The 26,429-nt window shown below is 43.8% G+C and overlaps 1 long non-coding RNA gene and 2 gene segments (V, D, J or C); 1 reads left to right on the plus strand and 2 right to left on the minus strand.

The window, feature by feature from the left end:
• LOC140716605 (Ig heavy chain C region-like) overlaps nt 1-26,429 on the minus strand; it is a 104,868-nt gene that overhangs the window by 57,178 nt on the left and 21,261 nt on the right.
• LOC140716608 (uncharacterized) overlaps nt 227-26,429 on the plus strand; it is a 271,347-nt gene continuing 245,144 nt past the window's right edge. For both annotated transcript variants that reach the window (XR_012096326.1, XR_012096325.1), the window contains exon 1: nt 227-310. This is a non-coding gene — a long non-coding RNA (uncharacterized lncRNA). The remainder of the gene's footprint in view (nt 311-26,429) is intronic.
• LOC140716606 (Ig heavy chain C region, membrane-bound form-like) lies at nt 7,859-24,285 on the minus strand. The segment is given in 6 exon segments: nt 7,859-7,908; nt 10,296-10,438; nt 13,387-13,710; nt 13,793-14,095; nt 22,252-22,569; nt 22,656-24,285. Coding segments are annotated over 6 exon segments (1,365 nt in total).

Genomic DNA, 26,429 nt, shown 5'->3' on the forward strand with positions numbered 1-26,429 from the left:
AAGCTTTGGTCCCTGCAGTGAGTTATGTTCCAGGGCACTGATGATGTTGATCCTTTTCACTGACTTGAGAACAAAAATTCTGGCTGGTGTTGCTGTTCACAGCAGCAGACTCCTAATTAGCACTTATTGTGGGGTCCTTGTGTTTTGATAATGATTCGTCTCGTGGTGTCACTCAGCCAAGACACTGATGTACTGTTAGAATTCCTATGAATAAACTCTTGTTTCTGTCTCTGCATGAGGTTCACTCGAAGCAGAGTGCAGGCTTAAGGGCTTTGGCTCAACGGGCTTAGGCGGAAACGGGCGAGGCAAGGTAGGTTTAGTTTTCAATTTTTCCTGTTGTTTGAGGAAAGGGGGAATTATGAGTGTGAGGGCAGCTTGTTGTTCTCGGTGTCGGATGTGGGAGGTCCTGGAGTCTCCTAGCCTCCCGGACGCCCATATCTGCACCAGATGCGCTGATCTGCAGCTCCTGAGGGACCGTGTTAGGGAACTGGAGCTGCAGCTCGATGACCTTCGTCTGGTCAGGGAGAGTGAGGAGTTGATAGAGAGGAGTTACAGGCAGGTGGCCACACCAGGGCCACGGGAGGCAGACAAGTGGGTTACGGTTAAGAGAGGGAAGGGGAAGAGTCAGGTACTAGAGAGTATCCCAGTGGCTCCTGTTTGAGTACTGTTGGGGGGGGAGGAGAACAACCTACCTGGGGGAAGCAAGAGTGGCCGTGCCTCTGGCACAGAGTCTGGTCCTGTAGCTCAGAAGGGTAGGGAAAGGAAGAGGAAGGCAGTAGTAATAGGGGACTTGATAGTTAGGGGGTCAGATAGATGATTCTGTGGACACAGTCAGGAGACCCGGATGGTAGTTTGCCTCCCTGGTGCCAGGGTCCAGGATGTTTCTAATCGTGTCCAAGATATCCTGAAGTGGGAGGGTGAGGAGCCAGAGGTCGTGGTACATGTAGGTACCAATGACATAGGTAGGAAAAGGGAAGAGGTCCTGAAAGGAGAATATAGGGAGTTAGAAAGGGAGTTGGGAAGAAGGACCGCAAAGGTAGTAATCTCGGGATTACTGCCTGTGCCACGCGACAGTGAGAGTAAGAATGGAATGAGGTGGAAGATAAATGTGTGGCTGAGGGATTGGAGCAAGGGGCAGGGTTTCAAGTTTCAGGATCATTGGGACCTCTTTTGGGGTAGGTGTGACCTGTACAAAAAGGACGGGTTGCACTTGAAACCTAGGGGGACCAATATCCTGGCGGGGAGATTTGCTAAGGCTACTGGGGAATCTTTAAACTAGAATAGTTGAGGGGTGGGAATCAAATTGAAGAGTCTAGGAGAGAGGAGGTTATTTCACTAATAGAGAAAGCTTGTAGACACTGTGTGAGGGAGGATAGGCAGGTGATAGAGAAGGGGAGTGCTCAGTCCGAAGATGTCGGGGAGAAGGAAGAAAAAGAAGATAGTAAAGTTGTTTGCATCGTTAGGGATAAACAGAGAGTAAGAGGTGGAGAATTTCTTAAATGCATTTATTTTAATGCTCGGAGCATTGTAAGAAAGGTGTATGAGCTTAGAGCATGGATTGATACCTGGAAATATGATGTAGCTATTAGTGAAACATGGTTGCAGGGGGGTGTGATTGGCAACTAATTATTCCTGGATTTCATTGCTTCAGGTGTGATAGAATCAGAGGGGCAAGAAGGGGGGGGGTGTTACATTGTTTGACAGAGAAAATATTACAGTGGTGCTCTGGCAGGATAGATTAGAGGGCTTGTCTAGGGAGACTATTTGGGTGGAATTGAGGTATGGGAAAGGTGTAGTAACACTTATAGGGGTGTATTATAGACCACCTAATGGGGAGCGAGAATTGGAGGAGCAAATTTGTAAGGAGGTAGCAGATATTTGTAGTAAGCACAAGGTTGTGATTGTGGGAGATTTTAATTTTCCACGCATAGACTGGGAAGCCCATTCTGTAAAAGGACTGGATGGTTTGGAGTTTGTAAAATGTGTGCAGGATAGTTTTTTGTAGCAATACATAGAGGTACCAACTAGAGAAGGGGCAGTGTTGGATCTCCTGTTAGGGAATGAGATAGGCCAGGTGACGGAGGTATGTGTTGGGGAGCACTTCAGGTCCAGTGATCACAAATCCTTTAGTTTCAAAATAATTATGACTGGACCCAGGGTTGAGGTTTTTGATTGGAGGAAGGCTAACTTTGAGGAGATGCATAAGGATTTAGAAGGAGTGGATTGGGACAATTTGTTTTATGGGAAGGATGTAATAGAGAAATGGAGGTTATTTAAAGGTGAAATTTTGAGGCTACAGAATCTTTATGTTCCTGTTAGGTTGAAAGGAAGGGTTAAAAGTTTGAGAGAGCCATGGTTTTCAAGGTATATTGGAAACTTGGTTCGGAAAAAGAGAGAGCTCTACAATAAATATAGGCAGCATGGAGTAAATGAGGCGCTCGAGGAATATAAAGAATGTAAAAAGAATCTTAAGAAAGAAATTAGAAAAGCTAAAAGAAGATATGAGTTTGCTTTGGCAAGTAGGGTGAAAATAAATCCAAAGGGTTTCTACAGTCATATTAATAGCAAAGGGTTTCGACAGTCATATTAATAGCAAAATGCTGCAATTTGGTAGGACTAATCAAAATAGGACATACATGGTAAATGGTAGGGCATTGAGGAATGCAGTAGAACAGAGTGATCTCAGAATAATGGTACATAGTTCCCTGAAGGTGGAATCTCATGTGGATAGGGTGGTGAAAAAGCTTTTGGTATGCTGGCCTTTATAAATCAGAGCATTGAGTATAGGAGTTGGGATGTAATGTTAAAATTGTCCAAGGCATTGGTGAGGCCAAATTTGGAGTATTGTGTACAGTTCTGGTCACCGAATGATAGGAAAGATGTCAACAAAATAGAGAGAGTACAGAGGAGATTTACTAGAATGTCACCTGAGTTTCAGCACCTAAGTTACAGAGAAAGGTTGAACAAGTTAGGTCTTTATTCTTTGGAGCGTAGAAGGTTGAGGGGGGACTTGATAGAGGTATTTAAAATTATGAGGGGGATAGATAGAGTTGACGTGGATAGGCTTTTTCCATTGAGAGTAGGGGAGATTCAAACAAGAGGACATGAGTTGAGAGTTAGGGGGCAAAAGTTTAAGGGTAACACGAGGGAGAATTTCTTTACTCAGAGAGTGGTAGCTGTGTGGAATGAACTTCCAGTAGAAGTGGTAGAGGCAGGTTCGGTATTGTTATTTAAAAAAATTGGATAGATACGTGGACAGGAAAGGAATGGAGGATTATGGGCTGAGTGCAGGTCGATAGAACTAGGGGAGAGTAAGCGTTTGGCATGGACTAGAAGGGCCGAGATGGCCTGTTTCTGTGCTGTAATTGTTATATGGTTCTTCTGCTCCTGGTTCAGTTGTCTGTCAGTGCACACTGTGACAGTAGGACCCAAGCATAAACGGACCCGGCAGAGGTTCAACAGCAGCTTGGACTTCGATCGGTCAGAGGCAAGGGTGCCGGCTACATTGATTGTCCAGAGGCTACATTCCAAGTTTCTCACTGCAATATTGAGTTTCTTGGGTGTGCTTGTGTGTGAATCACAAAAGGTTGGTTTGCAGGTGCAGCAGGCTATCAAGAAGGCAAATGGAATGTTGGCCTTCATTGCTAGAGGGATTGAATTTAAGAACAGGGTGGTTATGCTACAACTCTACAGGGTACTGGTGAGGCCACACCTGGAGTACAGGTGTTCCCACCCCCCTTTACAAAGGTAGAGTGTTCCTATGAAACCTTTCTTAAGCTGAAATGACGTCAAGCGAAGAACCATTAATTTATATGGGAAAAATTTTCGTAAAGGCAAAACTCCTCTTTGTAATGCGAAAACAGGTTACTAATGTAGGTCTTTCGTAAAAGCGAAGTGACGTAAAGCGAACTTTATAAAGCGGGGACACCTGCACTGCGTGCAGTTCTAGTCTCTTTACTTGAGGAAGGATATACTGGCTTTGGAGGAGGTACAGAGGAGGTTCACCAGGTTAATTCCAGAAATGAAGAGAGATTGAGTCACCTGGGACCATACTCACTGGAATTGATAAGAATGAGAGGAGATGTTATAGAAACATTTAAAATTATGAAAGGGATAGATAGAGGCAGGAAAGTTGTTTCCACTGGTAGGTGAGACTAGAACTAGGGGACATAGCCTCAAGACTCGAAGGAGTAGATTTACAATGGAGATGAGGAGGATCTGCTTTTGCAAGAGAGTGGTGAATCTGTGGAATTCTCTGCCCAATGAAGCAGTGGAGGCTACCTCAGTAAGTATATTTAAGCCAAGGTTGGATAGATTTTTGCATATTAGGGAAATTAAGGGTTATGGGGAAAAGGCAGGTAAGGTGGAGATGAGTCCGTGGCCATATCAGCCATCATCTTATTGAATGGTGGAGCAGGCTCAATGGGCTAGATGGCCTACTCCTGCTCCTATTTCTTGTGTTCTTATCTCTTCTTCCTTGCCCTTCCTTGCTTCTCTCTTTCTCTCAATCTGTCTGTCTGTCTCTCTCCCACCTTCTCTAAGCTCCTTTCAGACTTCTTCAAATCTCCAATTTGCTGCCTTAATTCTTTCTCAGAGCATGGGGTCAGAAGCTGGCTCTGACAAGCTGCCTTTGTACAAACAGACTGTTGGAGCCATCAGGAGAGGGAGGGACGGAGGGAGGGGGAGAGAGAGAGAGAGAGAGAGAGACAGACAGACAGACAGCCAGACAAACTGGAAGCAGAAGGCAAAGCTGTTACTGTGAGCAGTGAAGAGTGTAAAATATACTCGAGGACTGGCAGCATGTACTCATGGAGGAAAGAAGGAGGGAGCAGGTCAGTGTCGAGAGCCGACGTTTATGGAGGGGAGCAGAGGCCAGTGGCAAGGTAAGGTCCTCAGTTGTTACAAATCCTGGATTTCTAGTTGGCTGAAATGCAAGAGTGAGAGTTAGTCTAGTTGCTGAGCAACAGATATTGTTTATTGGCACAAAGGAAGTTGCCATGGTGGGGTGGAGGGAGGGGGAGTGGTGTGGGGGGCAGAGAGGAGAGGGAGTGGGGTGGGGGGCAGAGAGGAGAGGGAGGGAAGCTGCATTGACGAACTGGAAAGAAGGAATAAAGCTACTGAAGGAGGAATGGTGTTAAAATGTCAAGGGCAGAGGAATCAGATGGAAGTTGTGTGTACAAGCTGGGGAAAGGGGTTTCACAAAGAAGTAGATTGGATGAATGTGTTGGAGAATAGCAGAGTGTGTGCGTGAGATGGGTATTATGGCTGGAAATAAACACTGGACTGTAGTTGTTGATCTCTCTAATATGAATCAGTATGGGCACACACAGACACAGTTCATGTTACTGAGAATTTAATTGAGAAGCTGGGTTTGTGACGTAGATACTTGAGTTCAGATCACATCACGGCAGCTGGGATGTGTAATGAAAGTTCTGTGTCAGTGACCAGTGACCGTGACTTAGAGAAATAGATTGGTGTCTAACTGCATGACTGACGTGTTTCAGGGAGGGGAATCTGCTGACTACCTGGTCTGGCCTGTATCTGTCTCCAGACCCATAGTAATGTAACTGAACTTTAACTGCACTGTTAAATGGCTCAGTAATCCACCCAGTTCAAGAGCAGTTGGGATGGGAAAGAAATGTTGTTCTACTCACATCCTGTGAATGAATAAGTAAAAATCATCCATGGTTATGTTGTATCACGATGGATCCATCATTGTATTGTTTTTAGATTTATCTACAGGATTAGGATTGATTTTTAATTACTTTGCAATGTAATTAATTCATTATTAATAATATTTCATGACTGATTACTTTTTATTATTTTGGATTGTTACATCATGATAATGTAGTGAATTGTTTCCATGGAAATTCCATGGATAAGTTGTTTCTTTTTATAAAACTATGTGTGATAGAATTCCCTCAGAGACGGCACTGGGAATGACTCTGCCAAAATTCTATTGGTCAGACCTGCCATTACATATGACAGGTAATCTCCACAGAACCTGGTCGCAGGTATCACTAGTTCCTGCAATTACATCCCCCAGTACCTGACTCAGTACCAGATCCCTCACAATGTGCTCTACATTCTGGATGCAGGAGTCTCTTCCAGTACATGATTTTGGTTCCAGTCTCTAAACACAGTTCTATATATATTTTCCAAATTGACTGAAGGTGGAACATATGGGGTTGGGAATCTGATCTTCAAATCCTTACAAATAAGAGAATTTCTTGAATAAATTGTTTCTCATACACGGGAATCCCAACCTTCCCGAAGATCAATCGTGCATTCCCAATCTCTGTCGTATTCCCTCAGGAGCAAAGTTGAGAATTAACTACAATTTTGGTCCTGTGGAGGGGTATTTTTCCCATTGTCTGATCTTTCATAGTTTTCCCCAATGTCTATTCCTAGGGTATATTCCTTCAATATCTGGTCCTGTTTGCCTTCCTCCAATGTCTGTTCCTTGGAGTTACTCTGCTCAAATCAGGTGCTGGTGTCCATTACCCAAATAGCTGTTGTATTCTATTCTATTCTTGGTTTGCATTAATTAGTAATCGGTTATGTTTTCTACTCCTAATGTGCTTACCCCAGTCTCTGTTGTATTTTCGTGCATTGGCAGATTTTTTCAAATACTCTCTCTTGCTGTCATCACATTAAAACATGTACATGGTCGATATCCAGTTCTGTGTCACCTGTACTTGTACCAACACCTCCACACTCTCTGATGGGGGATGCTGCAGGATGCACAAAGTTTCCTTCAGCTAAACACTGGGAAGACCAAAAGCTTTGGTCCCTGCAGTGAATTCTGTTCCAGGGCACTGATGATGTTCAGTCTATTTTCCGTGATGTGAGAACGGAAATTCAGGCTGACTTGGCTGTTCACTGTAGTACAGAGGGACAGAGCTGCTGCCTTTCAGCTGAGACATTGAAGGGAGATTGTGTGTGCAATGGAGAAGCTCCTGTACCCACAGCTTTATGGGACGTGGAGTATGGAGATTTAGGATAATGTGTTGAAATATGGGATTGAGACACTCGTTATGAAACATTCCATCAATATCTGGCTCTGGGATGTGTAACAGGGTTCTGAGAAACTCTTCCAAATGAGCCTCTGTTGTCCTGAATATCTTTCTCGGGTGCAGCACCCCAGTATTCCCACTGTGAGAAATCCCTCATAAATGGGAGTAGTATGTGTAGTGCTACACTCATATATTACAGGCTGGAAATCTCTCCGATATTTGTCCCGGGATGCATTACCCACTTGTACTTGGAGGCAGGTGAAGTCATTGCAGTGATGAGGGAACTAAGATGGGATGAATGGCTTCCCTCAATTTTATCAACTCCAGTCACTTCATTGTCTCCTTTTTGTTTTTTTAATTAATACAATTTCAAATCATGACATAAACTCCAGCAGAAAACTGAAGGAAAAGCTACAGGCAATGGTTTCCACAATGTCTGATTTACAAAATTTGAGAGAGCAAGATGTCAAACCCACTCTCCATCACACTCCCCCCTCTCATTTTACCTTCTTCCTCCATAACAATAATAACCACTTCCTCACCTCCCTCCTGTCCATCACAAACTACACCCCCATCCCCTGCTCCCCATTCCCAAGCCTTAACCTTACCTTCCTCTCCCCTCCTGAATACCCCCTCCAGTGTCACATATCCTGCCATTTTCCCAGTGTATCATCCACTGCTGTCCCTCCGCCCACCTAACCGGCTCTGTGCCCCCATTTCCCATCTGGCATCCCCGGTGCATCTAGAGGTTTATATTCTGAAATGAGCAGTTGCAGTGCAGTAGCCTCGGATTGCCGAGTGAGTGAGATGGAGACTCCATTTCCAAACATCGCAGCCACACAGGGATCTCTTGTCTGAATGTGGGGCGTGTATCTGCTGGTCACTGCTGAGCCTGAAATATAGACAGGAGAGTATGATATTGTGTGTGACAAGGTGCAGCACAGACCTTAACCCGTGAGGACAGGTGAACTAAATAACAGGCGGTCTGTCCTCATTGCAGGAGATGGAAGCCCATGAAGAGGTGTCTGTCAGTATTCTCTGAGGTCACCACAAAACATGAATCTGAGTACCAGTTCAGACCTGTAGTGTGATACATAGTTGGGCTAAAGTTTCATGTCCTGAGTAAGACCATAAGTCATAGGAGCAGAAACCCCATCTTTGACAACCGACTCCAAGATCTTCCCAACCACTGAGGTCAGGCTAACTGGGCTAGAATTTCCTTTTGTGTGCCTCTCTCCCTTCTTGAAGAGTGGCATGACAATTACAATTTTCCAGTTCTTCAGAACTATGCCAGAATCTAGTGATTCTTGAAAGATCATTACTAACGCCTTCATAATCTCTTCAGCCACCTCTTTCAGAATCCTAGAGTGTAGACCATCTGATCCAGCTGACTTTCAGTTTCCAAAGCACCTTTTCCCCGGTAATAACACTCACTTCTTCCCCCGACACTCCTGAGCTTCCATCATACTGCTAGTGCCTTCCCCAGTGAAGTCTGATGCAAAGTGCTTCTTCAGTTCATCCACCATTTCCTTATCCCCCATTACTACCTCTCCAGCATTATCTTCCAGCATTCCAATATCTCCTCTCACCTCTCTTTTACACTTTACGTATGTGAAGAGACTTTTGGTATCCTCTTTAATATTATTGTCTATCTTACCTTTGTATTCAATCTTTTTCTTTCTGACTTTATTTAGTTGTCTTCTGTTGATTTTTAAAAGCTTCCCAATCCTCTAACTTCCTACTAATTTTTGCTCTATTATATGCCTGTTGTTTGACTTTCGTGTTGGCTTTGACTTCTCTTGTCAGCCATGGTTGTGTCATCCTGCATTTTGAATACTTCTTCTTCTTTGGGATGTGTCTATCCTGTGCCTTCTGAATTACTCAGGGAAATTCCAGGCATTGCTACTCTGCTGTATTCCCTGCCAATGTCCCCTTCCAAACAATTTTGGCCAGTTCCTCTCTCATGCCTCTGCAACTTTCTTTATTCCACTGTAATACTGATACATCTGACTCTAGCTTCTCCTTTTCAATTTGCAGAGTGAGTTCTATCATATTATGATCACTGGACCCTAAGGGTTCCTTTACCTTAAGCTCTCTAATCAATTCCAGTTCATTGCACAATGCCCAATCCAGAATAGTTAATCCCCTGATGTGCTCAACAATGACCTACTTTATAAAGCCATCTTGTAGGCATTCTACAAATTTCCACTCTTGAGATCCAGCACCAACTTGATATTCCCAATCTACCTGAATATTGAGATCCCCCATGACTATTGTAACATTGCCCTTTTGACATGCATTTTCTATCTCCTATTGTAATTAGTAGACACATATTTGCCACTGTTCTTTATAGGGTCTTTTTACCCTTGCAATTCCTTAACTCTACTCACAATGATTCTACACCTTCTGATCCTATGCCATCTCTTTCTATTGATTTGATTTCATTTTTTACCAACAGAGCCAACCCACCCCCTCTACCTACCTGCCTGTCCTTTTGTCACAATGGGTATCCTTGGACGTTAAGCTCCCAGCTGTAATCTTCTTTTAGCCATGATTCAGTGATGCCACAACATCATGCAATCCAATCTGTAGCTGTGCCACAAGTTCATCTACATTATTCCATATACTGCAAGCATTGAATTCTATTTTGTCCTCCTTTTACATTGCAACTCATCCTGTTGACTGCATTTTAACCCAATCATCAGTCCCTGCTTGCTAGCAATCTCACTACACACTGCTTCTGTTTGTAAACTAATGTCTCGATCCTCCACCCTATCACTCCATTTCCTATCCCCCTGCCAAATTAGTTTAAACCCACCTGAAGAGCTCTAGCCAACCTGCCCACAAGGATATTTGTCCCCCTCAGGTTCAGGTGTTATTCATCCCTTTTGTACAGGTTGCACCTTCCCCAGCAGTGATCACAGTGATCCAGAAATGTGACACCCTGCCCCCTACACCGGTTCCTCAGCCACACATTCATCTGCCAAATCATCCTCTTCTGACCCTTACCCTGCTGTTCCCTCAATGCTTGATTTCCTTAAGTTCACAATTGTTGCCCCAAATACCCATTCACATTCTGCCACCTTCTGCTTATCAAGGCCCAGAGAATGGTACTAATGAGGAAAGGTGTAAAGTCCCAGGGGTTGTGAGGGGCCTCAGACTGCATTGTCAGCTGATTGTGCTGTCGTTGGGATTACAGTGTCAGAGAAAGCAATGTGGTGAGATAAGGAAGGTGAAAGTTTGGGTTTCATGGGATGCCTCTGTCAATCAATTAGTTACCTTGACAACGGTGACGAATGTGCTGTAGAGGAAACTGATGATGAACAGAACGGCAAAGGCAGCAACTGTAAGCACATTGTCATTTCCATCCACGTGTCCCTGTTCTTCCTTCCCCTCCTCTCCTGTCAAGTCTGTGCAGGTTTCTGAAAGAATTGAGAAAGTGAGAGAGTTGATGTTTCCTGAAGATCAACAACATCCTCATCACGTCAAGACAAACGGAAGACAGGAACACAGGAGGCCTGAGTCAGTTCCACCATTCAATGACATCGTAGTTGATCTTTGACCAACTGCATTGGCCTGATTTTTCCTCAGATCCATTGATCCCTGGGATTATCCAAACCATTCACTCTCATGTTTAAATTGTCCTACAGACCTGACATTGTGGAAGACTGTTCCAAACTTCCATGAAGCTCTTCAAGTTGAATGTCTGTTTTTCTTTGCATGAATGTATTGTCCTGCACTGCCTTTTTTCCCTCTTCATTGTCTTGGATGATTTATGTAAAATTAGGATTTAGTGTGTTCTCTGAAGCTACATGCCTGTGATGCTGGCAGCAAATTTCTGATTTTACCTGCACCTCAAGGTACTTGTGCACATGACAATAAACTCGACTTAACTTGATGATTTGAGTCACGTTTCCTTACAGCATGTCATTTGTAACTTGGGAGCCCCTGGGCAGAACTAAATGAACTCGTTTCTCCTCATCGACTATGTTCGCTCCACCAAAAATGTTGACCAGATCTTCCATCAGTGTTCTTCATTACAGAAGCTACACTCTCATTTAACATCATCCCAACTTGTAATTTGCACCGGGGAGTGCATGTATGCTCAGCACTCTCTCCAAGACAGTCTGTCCCTTCCTAGATGTAGTCCCAAGACCTTGAGCTGGTTCTTGCCTATTCATTTCATCGATTATTATCTCTGTAGTTAAAACCTTACAGAGTGCTGATAGATTTGCCAGTGTTATGTGAGTGGCAAAGTTGTCATGTGGGTATCTGCCCAATATCAGCACTGACTGTTTGCCTTTTGATCACTGCTGGAGATGGATTCTGTGAGCGGCCTGTTGTTGTGTGGCTCGCTGTGACAGGTGGGTTGGCCTCTGCCTCGTGTGGTGTCCCTCTCTTCTCTTTCAATGAATGTCAGTGATATCGGAGATGGTTTTGTGGTTCTGTGTTTATGGATCGGACTGTTGTGCTGTGTGAGGGGAGGGTGTTTGGGGGTTGGTGTTCTGTTAGCTTTTTGTGGGGGGGAGGGGTTGCCTTTTGGGGTTTGATGTTTCTGTTCTGTTTTGTGTGGGAGAGGGTGTTTCTGGGGGGTGATGATCGGGTGCTGTTCTTATTTAGATGGGTGGTGGGTTTGCTGTTTTTCTTTGAACAATTTTCATGTACTTTCTTTGTTTTCTTGGCTATCTGGAGAATCAAATTTCAGAGTTGTATATGGATAGATGATAATCTATCCATATATTATACAATATTGACAATAAATGAACCTTTGACTCTTTGATCCAGTGAATAGTGTCAGCACTGAACACATTGCTGCAGGTCCCAGGGCATCACTGGCTACATATTGTCCCTTCTTTCTGTAACTCTCCACTTTCTGAATGAGTTCACCAAATGTCTTCACAAAGGTGATAAAATACCTTTCCCTGTCAATTAACTTTGCATATTTCAAACTGTGGACCAATGCAGAATGTTCCATCATTTGCACAGTGGAAACTATAATACACATATACCTATATCTACTTGAATGTTTAACTGCTTATACAATGAAGCTCAGAACCAACTAGGCAACACCTCCCACCCCTCATGTTTAAGTCACACACTTTTATCCTAAACATACCGGCACAGAACACTGGCAGCCGAATGCTTTCCATACCTTCTTTATTGAATTTTGATTACACAAACACAGGCTGACATTTAACCTCTCAAGTTGTCTACACAAGTTTCCAACAGGATCAGACCTCACACACAGAAGTTTTAACAATAACTGCAGGATCTTAGAAATGTTGATAATTTATTTTGATGTATTTAGTCATGAAATATATATTTCCATTTTGAGCTAATAAGAATGGACTTGCAGGTAATCTTGCTTGTTTCAGTGATGTGAACCGCACTGTTGTAGGATCAACCATCAATTGGAGGTTGACAATTGGAGCTGTCAGCCACTCTGTCCATGGGAATCTCTGCTGCAGAGAACCCAGTGACCCAACTTCTTTCCATCTCATCTGGTGGGGAAGGGTAACTTCAGAGGGTTCCTATTGGGAAAGGCCTTTTTTTCTTATGATGTTTACCGGGAATATTCTGCTCTTACTCCATCCAGGCCAATGCTTACATCACTAGTGATCTCTCCACATCTAAAATGTAAAGGTTTTTACATTTGGAAATGAAAGGGAAATTGTGGAAAGTATTCAGCAGGTTAGAGAACATTTATGGACAGAGAAAGGGATAACATTGAGATAGCATCACAAGTGTACTCTGTACCATTGCTTCAGCACTAGTTCTGTGCCTGGCTGAGTACTGTGTATCTCTCTGGTTTACTGGAACTCAACAACTGTCTGGGTCCAGTTACATTCCACAATGCCTGCTCCAGTGGAACGCAGTTCCTCCAGTTCTGCTGACAGATAGACTTGCTTCATGTCTCCGAGACGCTGGTGAGCAAACATTGATCCTGCAGTCATTATTTCATCATTCCCTCACTGACAAGGCCGGCATTCCTTGCTCTGCTCCAGCCGGCCGATCACAGAGCAGTGAAGAGTTTGGTGTGGGACTGATGGATATGGGCAAACAGGGTAGGAAGAAACCAAAGAACATGAGTGAAACAGTTTGTAATCTAAAACCAGAATTGTGCACAGTCACCTCTGGTTGTGTGTTCACGCCATTGTCCTGAGGCTTGGGAACAGACTGTAGGCCAGTGACCCTGGTACTAGTACCATCGGATGAAATCTGATTCTTTCCCACTCTCTGCCTCTGCATTATTAATCCACTCACACAACCACAACAATGCCACACTTGCCGTTACCTATTGACCTTGCTTGGCCCTGGGTTGTGGCTGTGGCAGAGGATGTCAACAGTGGAGTGAATCTCAGAATCATACCTTGAATGTTTTTCACATCCAGCCTGACGGTGGTGTTGGAGGGGGGATGAGACACTGTGCATCTGAAAACTGAGCCTTCCTTCCACTCCTCTGTGCTCACGGTCAGGACGTAGCTGGCAATGAAAGTCCCCGCCTGTTCCAGAGCAGCTGGTCTCACACTGATGTTGGAAGAGATCAGAGAGTCCCCTTTCTCCCAGGTGATAGTTATTTGGTTTGGGTAGAATCCAGAGGCAACACACTCGAGGGTGACCGTGTTCCCACTCTTGGTCTCTCCCTCTGGCGGGGGCAGCAGTCTGACTTTGGGACCTTTTGTCTCCACTGGAACTGATGGGTAAACAATGGAAATGTCAAACATTTTTACTGAGGTAACAATGTTGTCCATTTTAATTGCTGACCTCTTGCCCACCTTTGGTACTTTTTCTCCGTGCTGATACTGGTGAGGTTGAAGAAGGTTGTTGGACAGAGCAAGTGTACTCCACCCCACTGGCCCACTCCTCCACACTGGTCTGGAGTTGGCTGATCACTGTGTCTCGGGTCCCTTCCTCTCTCGGTTTTTTGGTCACATTTGCTTTGATTTTCTCCCCCTCGTTCACCTGCCAGTGGATTTGGACCTGGCTCAGATCAGCACCCACAATAATACACACCAGAGTAGCGGTCTGGTTGATCCACATCTCTTCAATGGAGGGATTTTGGATAAAGACAGACAACTCTGTAGATGAGAAATAGAAAATTTACAAACTGGACAATATCTGCTGTCAGCTGGCTTGACAACTTCAGCTCAGACTTATCCTGAAGCTCAATTTGTACAGAATTGTACATTGGAATGAAATCAGGTTTGTTTGCAGAGTGGGTTGCTCATCTCTGCTTACAACCTTTGACTGAGAAAACAAAGTCAAACATCAAGGAGCCAGTCAGGTCACAGCAGGGACTGCAGGTCAGTTGCCCAGCTACGTGACATTTAGCTGCTGGAATGCCAATAAAATGCAGTATCAGATCTGTGAATTGCAATGAGAAATGCAGTTTCTGACCAAAGACAACATTTCCTGAAATCTTCCTGTCTCAGGAAGGGGAAGTCGTGGGAACACACACCAGTCTTCATTGAGGGATCAGCAGTGGAAAGGGTGAGCAGTTTCCAGTTCCTGGGTGTTAGTATCTCTGATGATCTATCCTTGGTCCAGCATATTGATGCAATCACAAAGAAGACATGACAGTGGCTGCATCTCATTTGGAGTTTGAGTACATTTGGTATGTCAGTAAAGACTCTCGCTGATTTCTACAGATGTAGCATGGAGAACATTCTAACTACTTCACAATCGGAAAAAGCTGCAGAAAGTTGTAAACTCAGCCAGCTCTATCATGGGCCCCGACCACCGTCCAGTGTTGATGACACCTTCAACAGGGGGTGCCTCAAGAAGGTGGTGTGGTGTATTTGCAACCTATCTTAGTATTAATTAGACAGTACATATATCATGACTCGATCCTTTATGCTCTGAACGTGTCTTTTTTTCTTATTCTCGCTTCCATGCTCCCTCACATCGTGTGTTGTTCTGTCCCAGACTGATGACATCATCAGCGAACTTGACAATTGTCAAACTACATTAACTGACCTTACCATTTCAATACACGGTGTTGCTCCTTTCCTGAGAAGTGAACTTCAATGTCTTAGAACACATTCAACTCACAGATTTAATCATTTCAATTCAACAGTATTCTCTGAAATGCATGACTATAACCAACACATTTTCTGTTTCAACTTAATAACTCTGGAACTGAAAACTTCATTTTCCACTTACAACAGTTTACATTGTTACAAACCCACAACTTAAGCTCTACTTTCTACTTAACAAAACTGTGAAACTTCAGAGGTTGTTTCCTAACCCTTTGCAGTCTCTCTACCAGTTTCTCTTTGCTTTCAAAGTCTGGTAATGGATTTTGCTCACAGTGAAACTGAACTTATCCATAACTGTCCATCATCCCCTCTCAGTATCTCATTGTGAAATCTTTGAATTTTCTCCTGTTTGCCGAAAGTCCTTGTGTTGAACTTTTTCCATATGTGGTGTTCCTTGCATACTGCACTCCAGTTGGAGATTCAACTACCACTGGTTTTCCTGTTTTCCTCATCACCCTGTGTGTTGTGTTGAAAGGTGTGGCGAATTTGTCCACTTTTTCTTGCTGGATAAGCACAGTGTCCCCAACTTTGACAGTAGACTTTTGAGCTCCTCTGTGGCTATCTGCATACGGGTTGAATTTTCCTTTTCGTTCTGCGTCCTGATCCCGTACTTCCAGTTCTGTTGTGTGTACCTCCTTGATGTGGTAACTTCCCCCTCACTTTGTGGTTGTGAGAAGTTCAGGTGGACTTTTCCCTGTGTTGGCATGTTCCACACATCTGTACACAGTCTCAGTTCACGTTTCCAATCAGGCAGTCCTCATCCTTTCCATCAGTGATGTATTTTGGCGCTTCACTTCACCATTTGCCTGAGCCCACTTTGGGCACTGTTCTCAGTCGTTTGATTCCATTACTCTCACAATATTCCCTGTAATTGGCCTTCTGAATTGAGGTCCATTACCTGATTTGATGGATGTAGGCAGTCCATGTCAGCTGAAAATGTTCTGCAGACTGTCAATAACTCCAAGCAATGCAGACATAGACTGGCTGGTCTTGGTCACTGTCAGACAGTCATTGAGTCATAGAAAACAGGCCCATCTAGTCACAACTTAAACATAACATCCTGTCTCCTGTACTCAATACCTTGATTTATGAAGGCCAGTGTGCCAAAACATTTCTTTGAGATCCTATCTACCTGTGCCTCCACTTTCAATGAATTATGGACCTGTATTCCCAGATCCCTTTGTTTACTGTACTCCTCAGTGTCCTATCGTTCACTGTGTAAGCCCTACCCTGGCTAGTCCTATCGAAGTGCAACACCTCACACTTGTCTGCATTAAATTCCCTCTGCCATTTTTCAGCCCATTTTACCAGCCGGTCCAGATCCCACTGCAAGCTCTGATAGTCTTCCTTGCTGTCTGCTACACCCTCTGTCTTGTGGTCAACTGTAAATTTGCTGATCCAGTTAACCACAATGTCATCCAAATCATTGATAAAGATGACAAACAGCAGTGGACTCAGCATCAATCCCTGAAGCACAGGTCTCCAGTCAGAGAGGCAACCATTGACTACCAATTTCTGACTTCCCTCACAAAGCCAATGACTAATCCAATTTACTTCCTCATCTTGAATGCCGAGCTACTGACCCTTCCTGACCACCCTCTCATGTGGGACCTTGTCAAATGCCATGCTGAGGTTCATGTTGATAACAGCCACTGCCTTGTCTTCATCAACTTTCCTAGTAACTTCCTCAATAACCTCCATAAGATTGGTTAGACACAAAGCCATGCTGACTGTCCTTAATCAGTCCAAGTCTATCCAAAAACTCATTTATCTGGTCCCTTAGAATACCTTCCAATAACTTTCCCAGTACAGATGTCAGGCTCACTGGCCTATAATTTCCTGGTTTATTTTTACAGCCTTTTTTAAACAGTGGAACAATGTCAGCTATACCTCGCCTGGCGCTAAGGATGTTTTAAATATCTCTGCCAGCCACCAACCCCCTGCAATTTCTGCACTTTCCTTCCACAGGGTCCGAGGGAACACCTTGTCAGGCCCTGGGAATTTATCCACCTTAATTTGCTTAAAGAGAGTAAACATCTTAAAAGACGTAAAAGAGGGACGCCTCACGTCTTAATAAGCTGGTAAGGAAGGCGGGCTCTGTCGTGGGCAAAGTACTGGAGAGTTTAACATCGGTAGCTGAGCGAAGGGCGCTGAGTAGGCTACGGTCAATTATGGATATCTCTGAACATCCTCTACATAGCACCATCCAGAGACAGAGAAGCAGTTTCAGCGACAGGTTACTATCGATGCAATGCTCCTCAGACAGGATGAAGAGGTCAATACTCCCCAATGCCATTAGGCTTTACAATTCTACCGCCAGGACTTAAGAACTTTTTAAAGCTATTATTAATGCTTTTTGAGATGGTGATTTAGATGCATATCATATTTTTTTTACTGAGTTAAGTATTGTATGTAATTAGTTTTGCTACAACAAGTGTATGGGACATTGGAAAAAAGTTGAATTTCCCCATGGGGATGAATAAAGTATCTATCTATCTATCTCCTCCTCTGTAATCTGTAAAGGGTCCATGTCCTCACTTCTGCTTTGCCTCACTTCTATAGACTCTTTGTCTGTCTCCCAAGTAAATACAGATGCAAACAAATCCATTTAAGATTTCCCCATCCCCTTTGTCTCCATGCAGAGATTACCATTCTGATCTTCGAGAGAACCAACTTGGTTCCTTGCAGTCATTGTGCTCTTAACAGATCTGTAGAATCCCTTAGGATTCCCCTTCACTTCGTCTGCTCGGACAACCTCGTCCATTCTTTTAACCCTTCTTATTTCTTTTTAGGGTTTTCTTGCATTTTTTACACTTCATAAGTACCTCATTTGTTCCTACCTGCCTATACCTGCTGTCCACTTCCCTTTTCTTCTTCATCAGTGCCTCAGCATCTCTTGAAGACCAAGACTTCCTAAACCTGTCGTTGTTGCCTTTAATTCTGACAGGCACATACAAGCAATGTTCTCTCAAAGTTTCACTTCTGAAAGATTTCCACTTACCAAGTACACCTTTGCCAGAGAAAAGCCTGTCCCAATTCACACTTACCAGATCCTTTCTGATACCATCAAAATTGGCCTTCTCCAATTTAGAATCTGAACCTAGGAACCAGATCTATCTTTTTTCCATATTTATTTTGAAACTAATGGCATTATGATCAGTAGATGCAAAGTGTTCCCGTACACAATCTTCTGTCACCTGCCCTGTCTCATTCCTGAATAAGAAATCAAGTATCGCACACACTCTGCTGGGATTTCTATGTACTGATTAAGGAAACTTTCTTGAATACATTTGACAAATTCTATCCCTTTTTTAGTCTGAGAGTCCAAGTCAAAATGTGGAAAGTTGAAATTTCCTACTATCACAGCCTTATGTTTCTTGCAAAAGTCTGTGATCTCCCAACAAATTTGTACCTCTAAATCCTGCAGACTGTTGGGTAGTATATAATATTGTCCCATTAATGTGGTCATACCTTTCTTATTTCTCATTTCCATCCATAAAGTCTCACAAGAGGAGTTCTCCAGTCTCTCCTGACGGATCACTGCTATGACAATTTCCCTGACTAGTTACACCACCCCTCCCTCTTTAACCCCTCCTGCACTGACGTGTCTAAAACAACAGAACCCTGGAATATTGAGTTGCCAATCCTGCCTCTCCCTCAACCAAGTCTCACTAATGGCTAGAATATCATAATTCCATGTGTTGATCTATGACATGAGCTCATTTGCTTTTCCTACAATACTTCTTGCATTGAAATAAACGCAGCTCAGAACATGCTCAACCTTCTAATTCCTGCCATCTGATTCCCCAATCTCTCCACTATCTGTCCTGCCACCTTGGTTCTCATCCCCTGCAACTCTAGTTTAACCAGTCCCCACCCTCACGATGCAGCATTAGCAAACCTTCCCACCAGGATATTAGTCCCCCTCCGGTACAGATGTAAACCGTCTGCCCTGACAGACAGATGTTTTACTGCGCCATTACAACACAACAGTTCCCAACAATGATACGGTTCATGCAATTAGTGACACACAGGCACGAGATGAGGAGCAGCCAAGTTAGTGGGGACAAGGAGTCCTCAAACAGTGATCTGACATCTTTGACACAAATATATTGTCTGGTCAGTGGTTGGCACTCTCAACTCTTTGTCAGATGGCCATAGTTTCAAATTTCTCTGACCATTTGTTGACAGCTGATCGTTGGGACTCCTGATGCAGGAAGGGTTTAGACACCATAGATACAAAGATTACTATTTCTCCCTGAGTGTGCATCACCCACCACACCTCATGTGGAAAGTTCCTTATTTTCCATCACCAAAAATCACAACCAAGACATATTTATGTCATATTTATTGAACTTGGATCAGTACATTGACAGATACAAAGATTTAATACATTGTGCCGTCCCACACAGGGTTGAAATCCATTCAAACATGGCAGAAGAAGGTCTGAGAATGTACACACAAATTCAGAGATTTGTGCTGAATCATGTTTATTGTTTAATTTTGTTCTTGATCTTAATTTCAATTTTAATTATTTTAAAAGGTCCAGGTTTTTACCATGTTTTAATCAGCTAAATAATCCTCTCTGATAACTAATAATCATAAAACTAACAAAACTAGGGTTTCATGGATTGAATCACACAGTGTTACACACAAGATTTAAAACTATCAGTCAGAACAAGTGAGAGATTGACCAGGGTGGGTTTGCTGTGAGATTTATTGATGCTTCGGAACAGGTTGGTTGTGAGCGACTCATGACCCACCACACAGGAGAAAGTGGTGCCGCTCTTCCACTCCTCAGGAGAAACCTTCAGCTGACTGGTCATTGTGTTCCAGCCTTTTCTGGGGTCCTTGGTCACTGGCTGGTTCACAAACCCTGTCTTCAGAAGGGTGTCATTGGCCATCCAGGCCACATAGATGTCTGCGGGAGAGAACTTAGTGACCAGACACATCAAGGTCCCAGTCTGATCGGTGTCTACCTCATCCGATGAAGGTGGGAGGAGGTAGACCTGAGGATGAGTCACAACACCACCTGGAACAGAGAGAATCTCAGTTAGAATGAATCTTCCAGTAATTCCCTCCTTACCCGACACACTCTGGTCTTGTAGCAACATGAACAATTTCTAAATCTGAGAGACTTTACTTTATCTGAACACAGAACTCGACAGAAAGTGGAACTCAGCCCCTGGACTTGCATCATCCTGTGCTGTTTGTTCCATCTCCCCTGGAGCAGGGGTGGCAGTCTCAGCTGTGTACGTGTGAGAGGGAGTGAGAACCTGTGGAGCTCTCTCCCACAGAAAGCACTTGAAGAATTATCATCTAATACATTCAAGAATGGGTTGTATATACTTCTTCATGTGAATGGGTCAATGGATATCTGGAGAAAACAGGGATAGGGATTGAATTTGGATGATCAGCCGAGACCAGATTGAATGGTTGAGCAGATCGAGAGACCCAGTGACCTGCTCCTGTTCTCATTTTCTATCGTCTATCACAGTGCTGGATGGTGATAAATCTGTCAAATTGCTGAGATCAGACTCACACTGAATTCTGTCCACACGTACCTGTGTCCTTCCTGATGGATTTCTTCACTGGTGTTGGCAAACTCTTGTCTTCTATCACACACGAGTACTCAGCCCCACTGTTCCACTCTGCAGCAGGGACTGTCAGTCTGCTGGTGATCATGTCTTCACCTCCATTGCTGTCTGGACCCACAGTCCTCACCCCATCTTCCCTCTTCCTTCCGTCCACCTGCCAGGTTACACTGAATCCCTGTAAATCACTGTGAACCACCTCACACAGAATGGTCGCTGTCCTCTTTGTCCAGATCTCTTCGAAGGAAGGTTTGCTTAAAGTGACTGAGGGGTGGGTATCTGAACAGTCATCTGGGAGAAACGTTGAAAATTATTATTTCATCATTCCCCACTGGACGTTTGTCACTGACAAGACCAGCATTTCCTGTTCATCTCTGGTCAGTGATTTTCCAGTCCCATCAAGATGAGATGAGACCTATCAACACTGGTGAAGAAAGGAATCTCCCTTTTTGAGCAGACAGGGTAAGTACCCTGAGTGAATGTAAATGAACCAGATTGGCCCTTAGATTGTTTTTGTAGTTCCATGGTCACTTAAATTGTTACCAGCAACTTATTAAAACAAATACCCAGCATTTCAGAGTGTGTCCGTAGAACGTGAAACAGAGAAAAGTTTTCCATAAAAATATTGCAGAAAATACACTTCATATTTCAAAATTTAAGTATGAGAAACATTTAATTTTAGTCACAAATATAAAATGCACTTTTTTCTCTATTAGGTGTAACTAAATTTTGCTGCTGCTTTGTCAGAATGTTGTGTGTTTAAGCCACCCTGCAGAGGCTTCTACACATTGTCCAGGCTGACCATTCCCACACAGGAGCAGAGGGAGAGCTGCTCTGCTGGAAATTCAGTCACAACTGCGGAACTAGTTGAAGGCTGGGATATTGCTCAAAGGCAGAGGGAGAGAGCATTTTCCTGAAGACAGGTATCAGGGATCTCCAGAGTGCCTGTCCAGTGAAATGATCTGGATTCCTGTCAAGTTATGGAAACATTTTCTGAGATACAATTATTTCTGTGGTAAAGTTCTGAACAATGTTAGTTGAGAGCAGAAAACAACCAATAATTGTCCGATTTAAGCGAGATTAAAAAGATTAAGGCATTGAGACTCAGGTATTCAGCTCACTACGCTGTGAGGCTTCCCTCACCTCAGCACTGAACTGACTCTGCACCTGCGGCCTGCAGCCATCGGCACTCACCTCAGCACTGAGCCTGGCTCCGTGGCCGTGGCCTGCAGCCATCGGTCTCCTGGACCGGTTGCAGTGCTGAACTGGTGACGTGGCTGTGGATTTACTTCAGGGGACTCTGCGGTTCAGGTTCTGTGGATTGTTTGTTTGAATCTTTTTATTGTTTACACAATTTGTTCTTTCTTTTTCACACATTGGACTTTTGACTCTGAATTCCATTGTGTTTCTTTGTTTTGTGGCTGCCTGCAAGAAGAGTTTGTATATGGTGCACATACTTTGATAATAAATGTATTTTGTACTTAGAACTTTATCAGTTCACTCACATAACTAAACCAGGGCTGCACTGTGATTTAGTGTTGACCTTGAATTCATAGCACAATGTAAACAATTTCAATAATGGGGTGAGTCCCAGGACCCTACCTTGAACGTTCTTCACTTGCTTCTTGATACGGGTGTCGGAGGGACGATGAATCACGGTACAGCTGAAGACTGATTCTGTCTTCCACTCCTGTAAACTCACAGTCAGGAAGTGTCTGGCACTGAAAGTCCACCCCTGCTCCAGAGTGGTCGGTGTAGCGCTGGTGTTGGTGGTGATCACGGTGCTGCCTTTCTCCCAGATGACATTTATTTGGTCCGGGTAGAATCCGGAGACCACACACTCCAGTGTGGCTGTTTTCCTTTTCTTGGTCTCTTCCTGTGATGGAGGCAGCAGTCTGACCTTGGGACTTTTTATCTCGACTGGAATAGACAAGAAAACAGGAAACATCAAACATTTTGACTCCGGTAGCTAATGCTGGCCATTTAATCTCTGGTCTCTTGCCCACCTTTGGTACTATTGGTCCGTGCTGACACTCGGGTAGATGAAGGAGATCCCTGAGCAGAGCACTCGTACTCTACCCCACTGAACCACTCCTCCACACTGATCTGGAGTTCGCTGAGGACTCTGTATCGGGACCCGTCCCTCTCAGCTTGATGGGTGTGAATTCCTTTAGTTTTCTCCTTCCCGCCCACGTGCCAAGAGATGTGGATATCTTCGGGATCTGTACAGATAACCGTGCACTTCACGGTAGCAGTCTTGTCGATCCACATCTCTTCAATGTCAGGATTTTGAATAAAGACTGACAATTCTGTGGATTAGAAATGGAAATGCTCAGAATCTTATGGAGATATTTCTATTGGTTGTGTTAGGTCGAGACAGATCATCACTACATGTCAGCTGCATTTAATGCAAACAGAATAACCGAAACACCCAGGACGGAATCACATGTCTCATATTCCTGTAAGTTTTGATTCAGAAAAGAAAATCAGAACAAAGGATGTGATAACTAGGTATTGAATCCCTTTCTAATAACTGTACCAATTGGCTCACTGTGAGACAGAGAAGCATGCAGATTTCTCAGCAGAGACACAGCTCAGTATATTCTTTGCTTGGAAACTCAGTGCCATTGATCAGTAACAATGAACACTGTTGATTGATGAGAATCCCTTTCTCCATCTGGGCTGATCCTGGGATTCACTCATTTAATAACTTCACATCCCGACATTCCAGTCTTACTGTGGCTGTGCCTCTCCCCATCTCCACAACCTTCACCACCAACACAAACTTCAGAAAACATCGTATTCTTTCAACTCTGCTCACTCATACACCTGCACTACTTCTGCTGGTGCCTGTAGCTTTAGCGTTCTTGCTTACAAACACTGCAGCCTCTGTCTGTCTTGAAATGAGCAGCAATGATCAGAGTGTATCCATAAGTTAGGGACTGATGAACTGGCAAAATGGGTTCAAATCCCAACCCAGTGGATGGGAATTTAAATTCAAATAATAAATGAATAAAATGTAGACTCTGGAAGAATTTGTAGTATTTGCTGTGGTAACTTCTGAAAAGAAATCTCGTCTGGTCTGGTTGCTATGTGATTCCAGACCGGCAGCAACACAGCTGAACCTGAATCACCATCAGGAATGAGGCAGCAAGTCCCTCAGTTCTAGAGCGATCAGTGATTGATGGGAAATGATAAATTAATAAAATAACCCTTTGTTCAGGTTAGTGTCACTTTTGTGTAATTACACTCAAGTGAAGTTGTTGAGGTCGTCTCCCAATGCACTGTTGGTCAGAAAGAACTACCATCTATAGATTAGTGAATTTGGATGAATCAGGACAGCGGAATCAAACAGACCTATTGTCTTTATTCTTGCCGTGTGTTTGAAGGTATGGAGGCTGCCACTTTATGACGAGACTCTATGACTTCCATTTTGTGAAATGAAGTTGCTTGGCTTGATCAGTGTTTTGAAGTAGACAAAATGATGTGCTGGACCGCCCAGGCATCATTTCCAAAGAAGAAGACATATGTGAGATGTTCTTTGGTTGGATATAACATGCAGGTCTGTGATTGTTGGGATCTGTCTCTGCACTGTGTGATCAAGCTGATTGCTGATTGAGGACAAAGAGCCATAGATTACCTGTTGTCACTTCTCGATCAGAACCAATAAGAAGGTGTTAGAGGTCAATCAGGTGACTTTAGCAAATATCACTGGAATGTAACATTTGAATTGGTCAGGGATGAATTTAAAGGCAGATGCTTCAAGTGTGCTGACAGCTATGGCTCCGTAGGAGATTCACTATCGTGGATATGAGGTGCCTCATGGATGTGGAGATTCAAAACGGGGCGACAAGGAACATGTGGCTAGCAGCAAAGTCTCCTTTTTAACTGGTATAATCTTTTTAATATTTGACTGTTCATGGAAGGTCGGGAAACTCAGCAGGTGTGCACACAGGTATTGGTCGTGTAAGATCACATATCTTACATTGAGACAATGAAGGTACTTGTCGGTAAATCCAATTCTCTCTGTGCCTCCCTGATCATTATTACAAGGAGTAATACTTGTAACATCACGATCATCAGTTCACTTACACTGCAGCTCTCTGCACTTTGCGTACACCATTTACACACTCGGTCCCCTTCAGGCACGTTGGGTGTTTTCACTCTTTGACATTTAGTGTGAGGCTGATTGTGTTTGTGTCATGGTTGAGACCTTCAGTGAGACTGTGAGTCAGTGTCTTTGTCTGAAGAAAGAGCAGATGTAACACACACTGTCCAGTCTGACTTGGACGGATCATCTGACAAAGTACGATGTGGATTTCTTAACTTTTCTCATTTCAGTAAGGTTATGAGCAGTTTTCTTTTAGAACAGGAAATCTGTGGGTGTCGTCTAGATGATTATTGTTGTCATATAATATCATAAATATGCAAACCTAGGTGTACACTGAAGGGTTACTGAATTGTGAATCTCAGATTAATCAACACTGTGATGTTGTTAAACATGAAAGTTTTCTGCAGGTTTCTCAGTTATGTCCCATATCAGCATGGTGTTGAGGTTCAGCAGTCCCTGGGGAACGCGATCCCCTCATAAAACCTGGCAGAGTCAGTCAGGATCAGTCCCCTTATTGCTGAATGCTGGTGTTATCCCACAAGAAGCATGTAATTCTGTAAATGGTTGAGTAATTCGAACAAAACATTCTCCTTTCTGACATTCCTTGGGATCACCAAGTTTCCCTCTTGGACTGAATTCAGTGTCCTGCACGTGGATCAATGTAACTTCAACAATTTGTCTGATCCAGGAATTACACACAAATCCTGTCAGATTGGACAGGAGACTGGTTAGACCCCTGTGTCTTGTCTCACCAATTTGTCTTGTGCCCAACATTATCAAAGGGTCATCCGTCCTTTGACTGAGTCAATTTGGAATTTCAGCCCCGTTCACCTTCATCACCTCGTGCCTCACAGCCACTGGGTGAAAAACAGGTTCCAGTTCTTGCTGACTGGAGTCAGACAGGAGGGAATCTGGCCAAGGAAACTGGAATTGGGATCTGAGTCACACTGAAGCAACAATGTACACAAATGAATGAGTGTATGGACAACCAGAAACACAAGAAATTCTCCAGATGCTGGAAATCTTGAACAACACACACAAAATGCTGGAGGAACACGGGAAGTCAGGCAGTGTCTATGGAGGGAAATAAACAGTCGATCTTTTGGGCTGAATGGCTTCACCGGTACTGGAAAGGAAGTGGGCAGAAGCCAGAATAAGAGGTGGGTGGAGTGGAGAGGAATACATTCTGTCAGATGAGAGGTGAGACCAGGTGAGGGGGAAAAGGTGTGGATGGGGAGGTATGAAGTAAGAAGCTGGTGGGGGGTAAGTGGAAGAGATAAATGGCTGAAGCAGAAGGAATCAGATTGAACGGTAGACCGTGGGGGAAAGAGTTCAGGAGGAGGGGAAGCAAATGGAGATGATGGGCAGGTGAGGAGAAGTGAAGGGTTGAGGGTGTATCTAGCATGGGAATCGGAAAAAAAATGAATAAAGGAGAGAGGGGATGATCACTGCAAGTTGCAGAAATCGGTATTCATGCCATCAGGTTGGCAGATACCTGGATGGAATATGAGGTCCTAACTTTGGCCTCACCACGTCAGTAGAGGAGGTGACAGACAGACATGTCAGAATGGGAATGGGAAGTCAAATTGATATAACACACACAAAATGCTGGTGGAACACAGCAGGCCAGGCAGCATCTATAAGGAGAAGCACTGTCGACGTTTGGGGC

This window comes from Hemitrygon akajei, chromosome 25, assembly GCF_048418815.1.
Source record: "Hemitrygon akajei chromosome 25, sHemAka1.3, whole genome shotgun sequence".
Lineage (NCBI taxonomy): Eukaryota > Metazoa > Chordata > Chondrichthyes > Myliobatiformes > Dasyatidae > Hemitrygon > Hemitrygon akajei.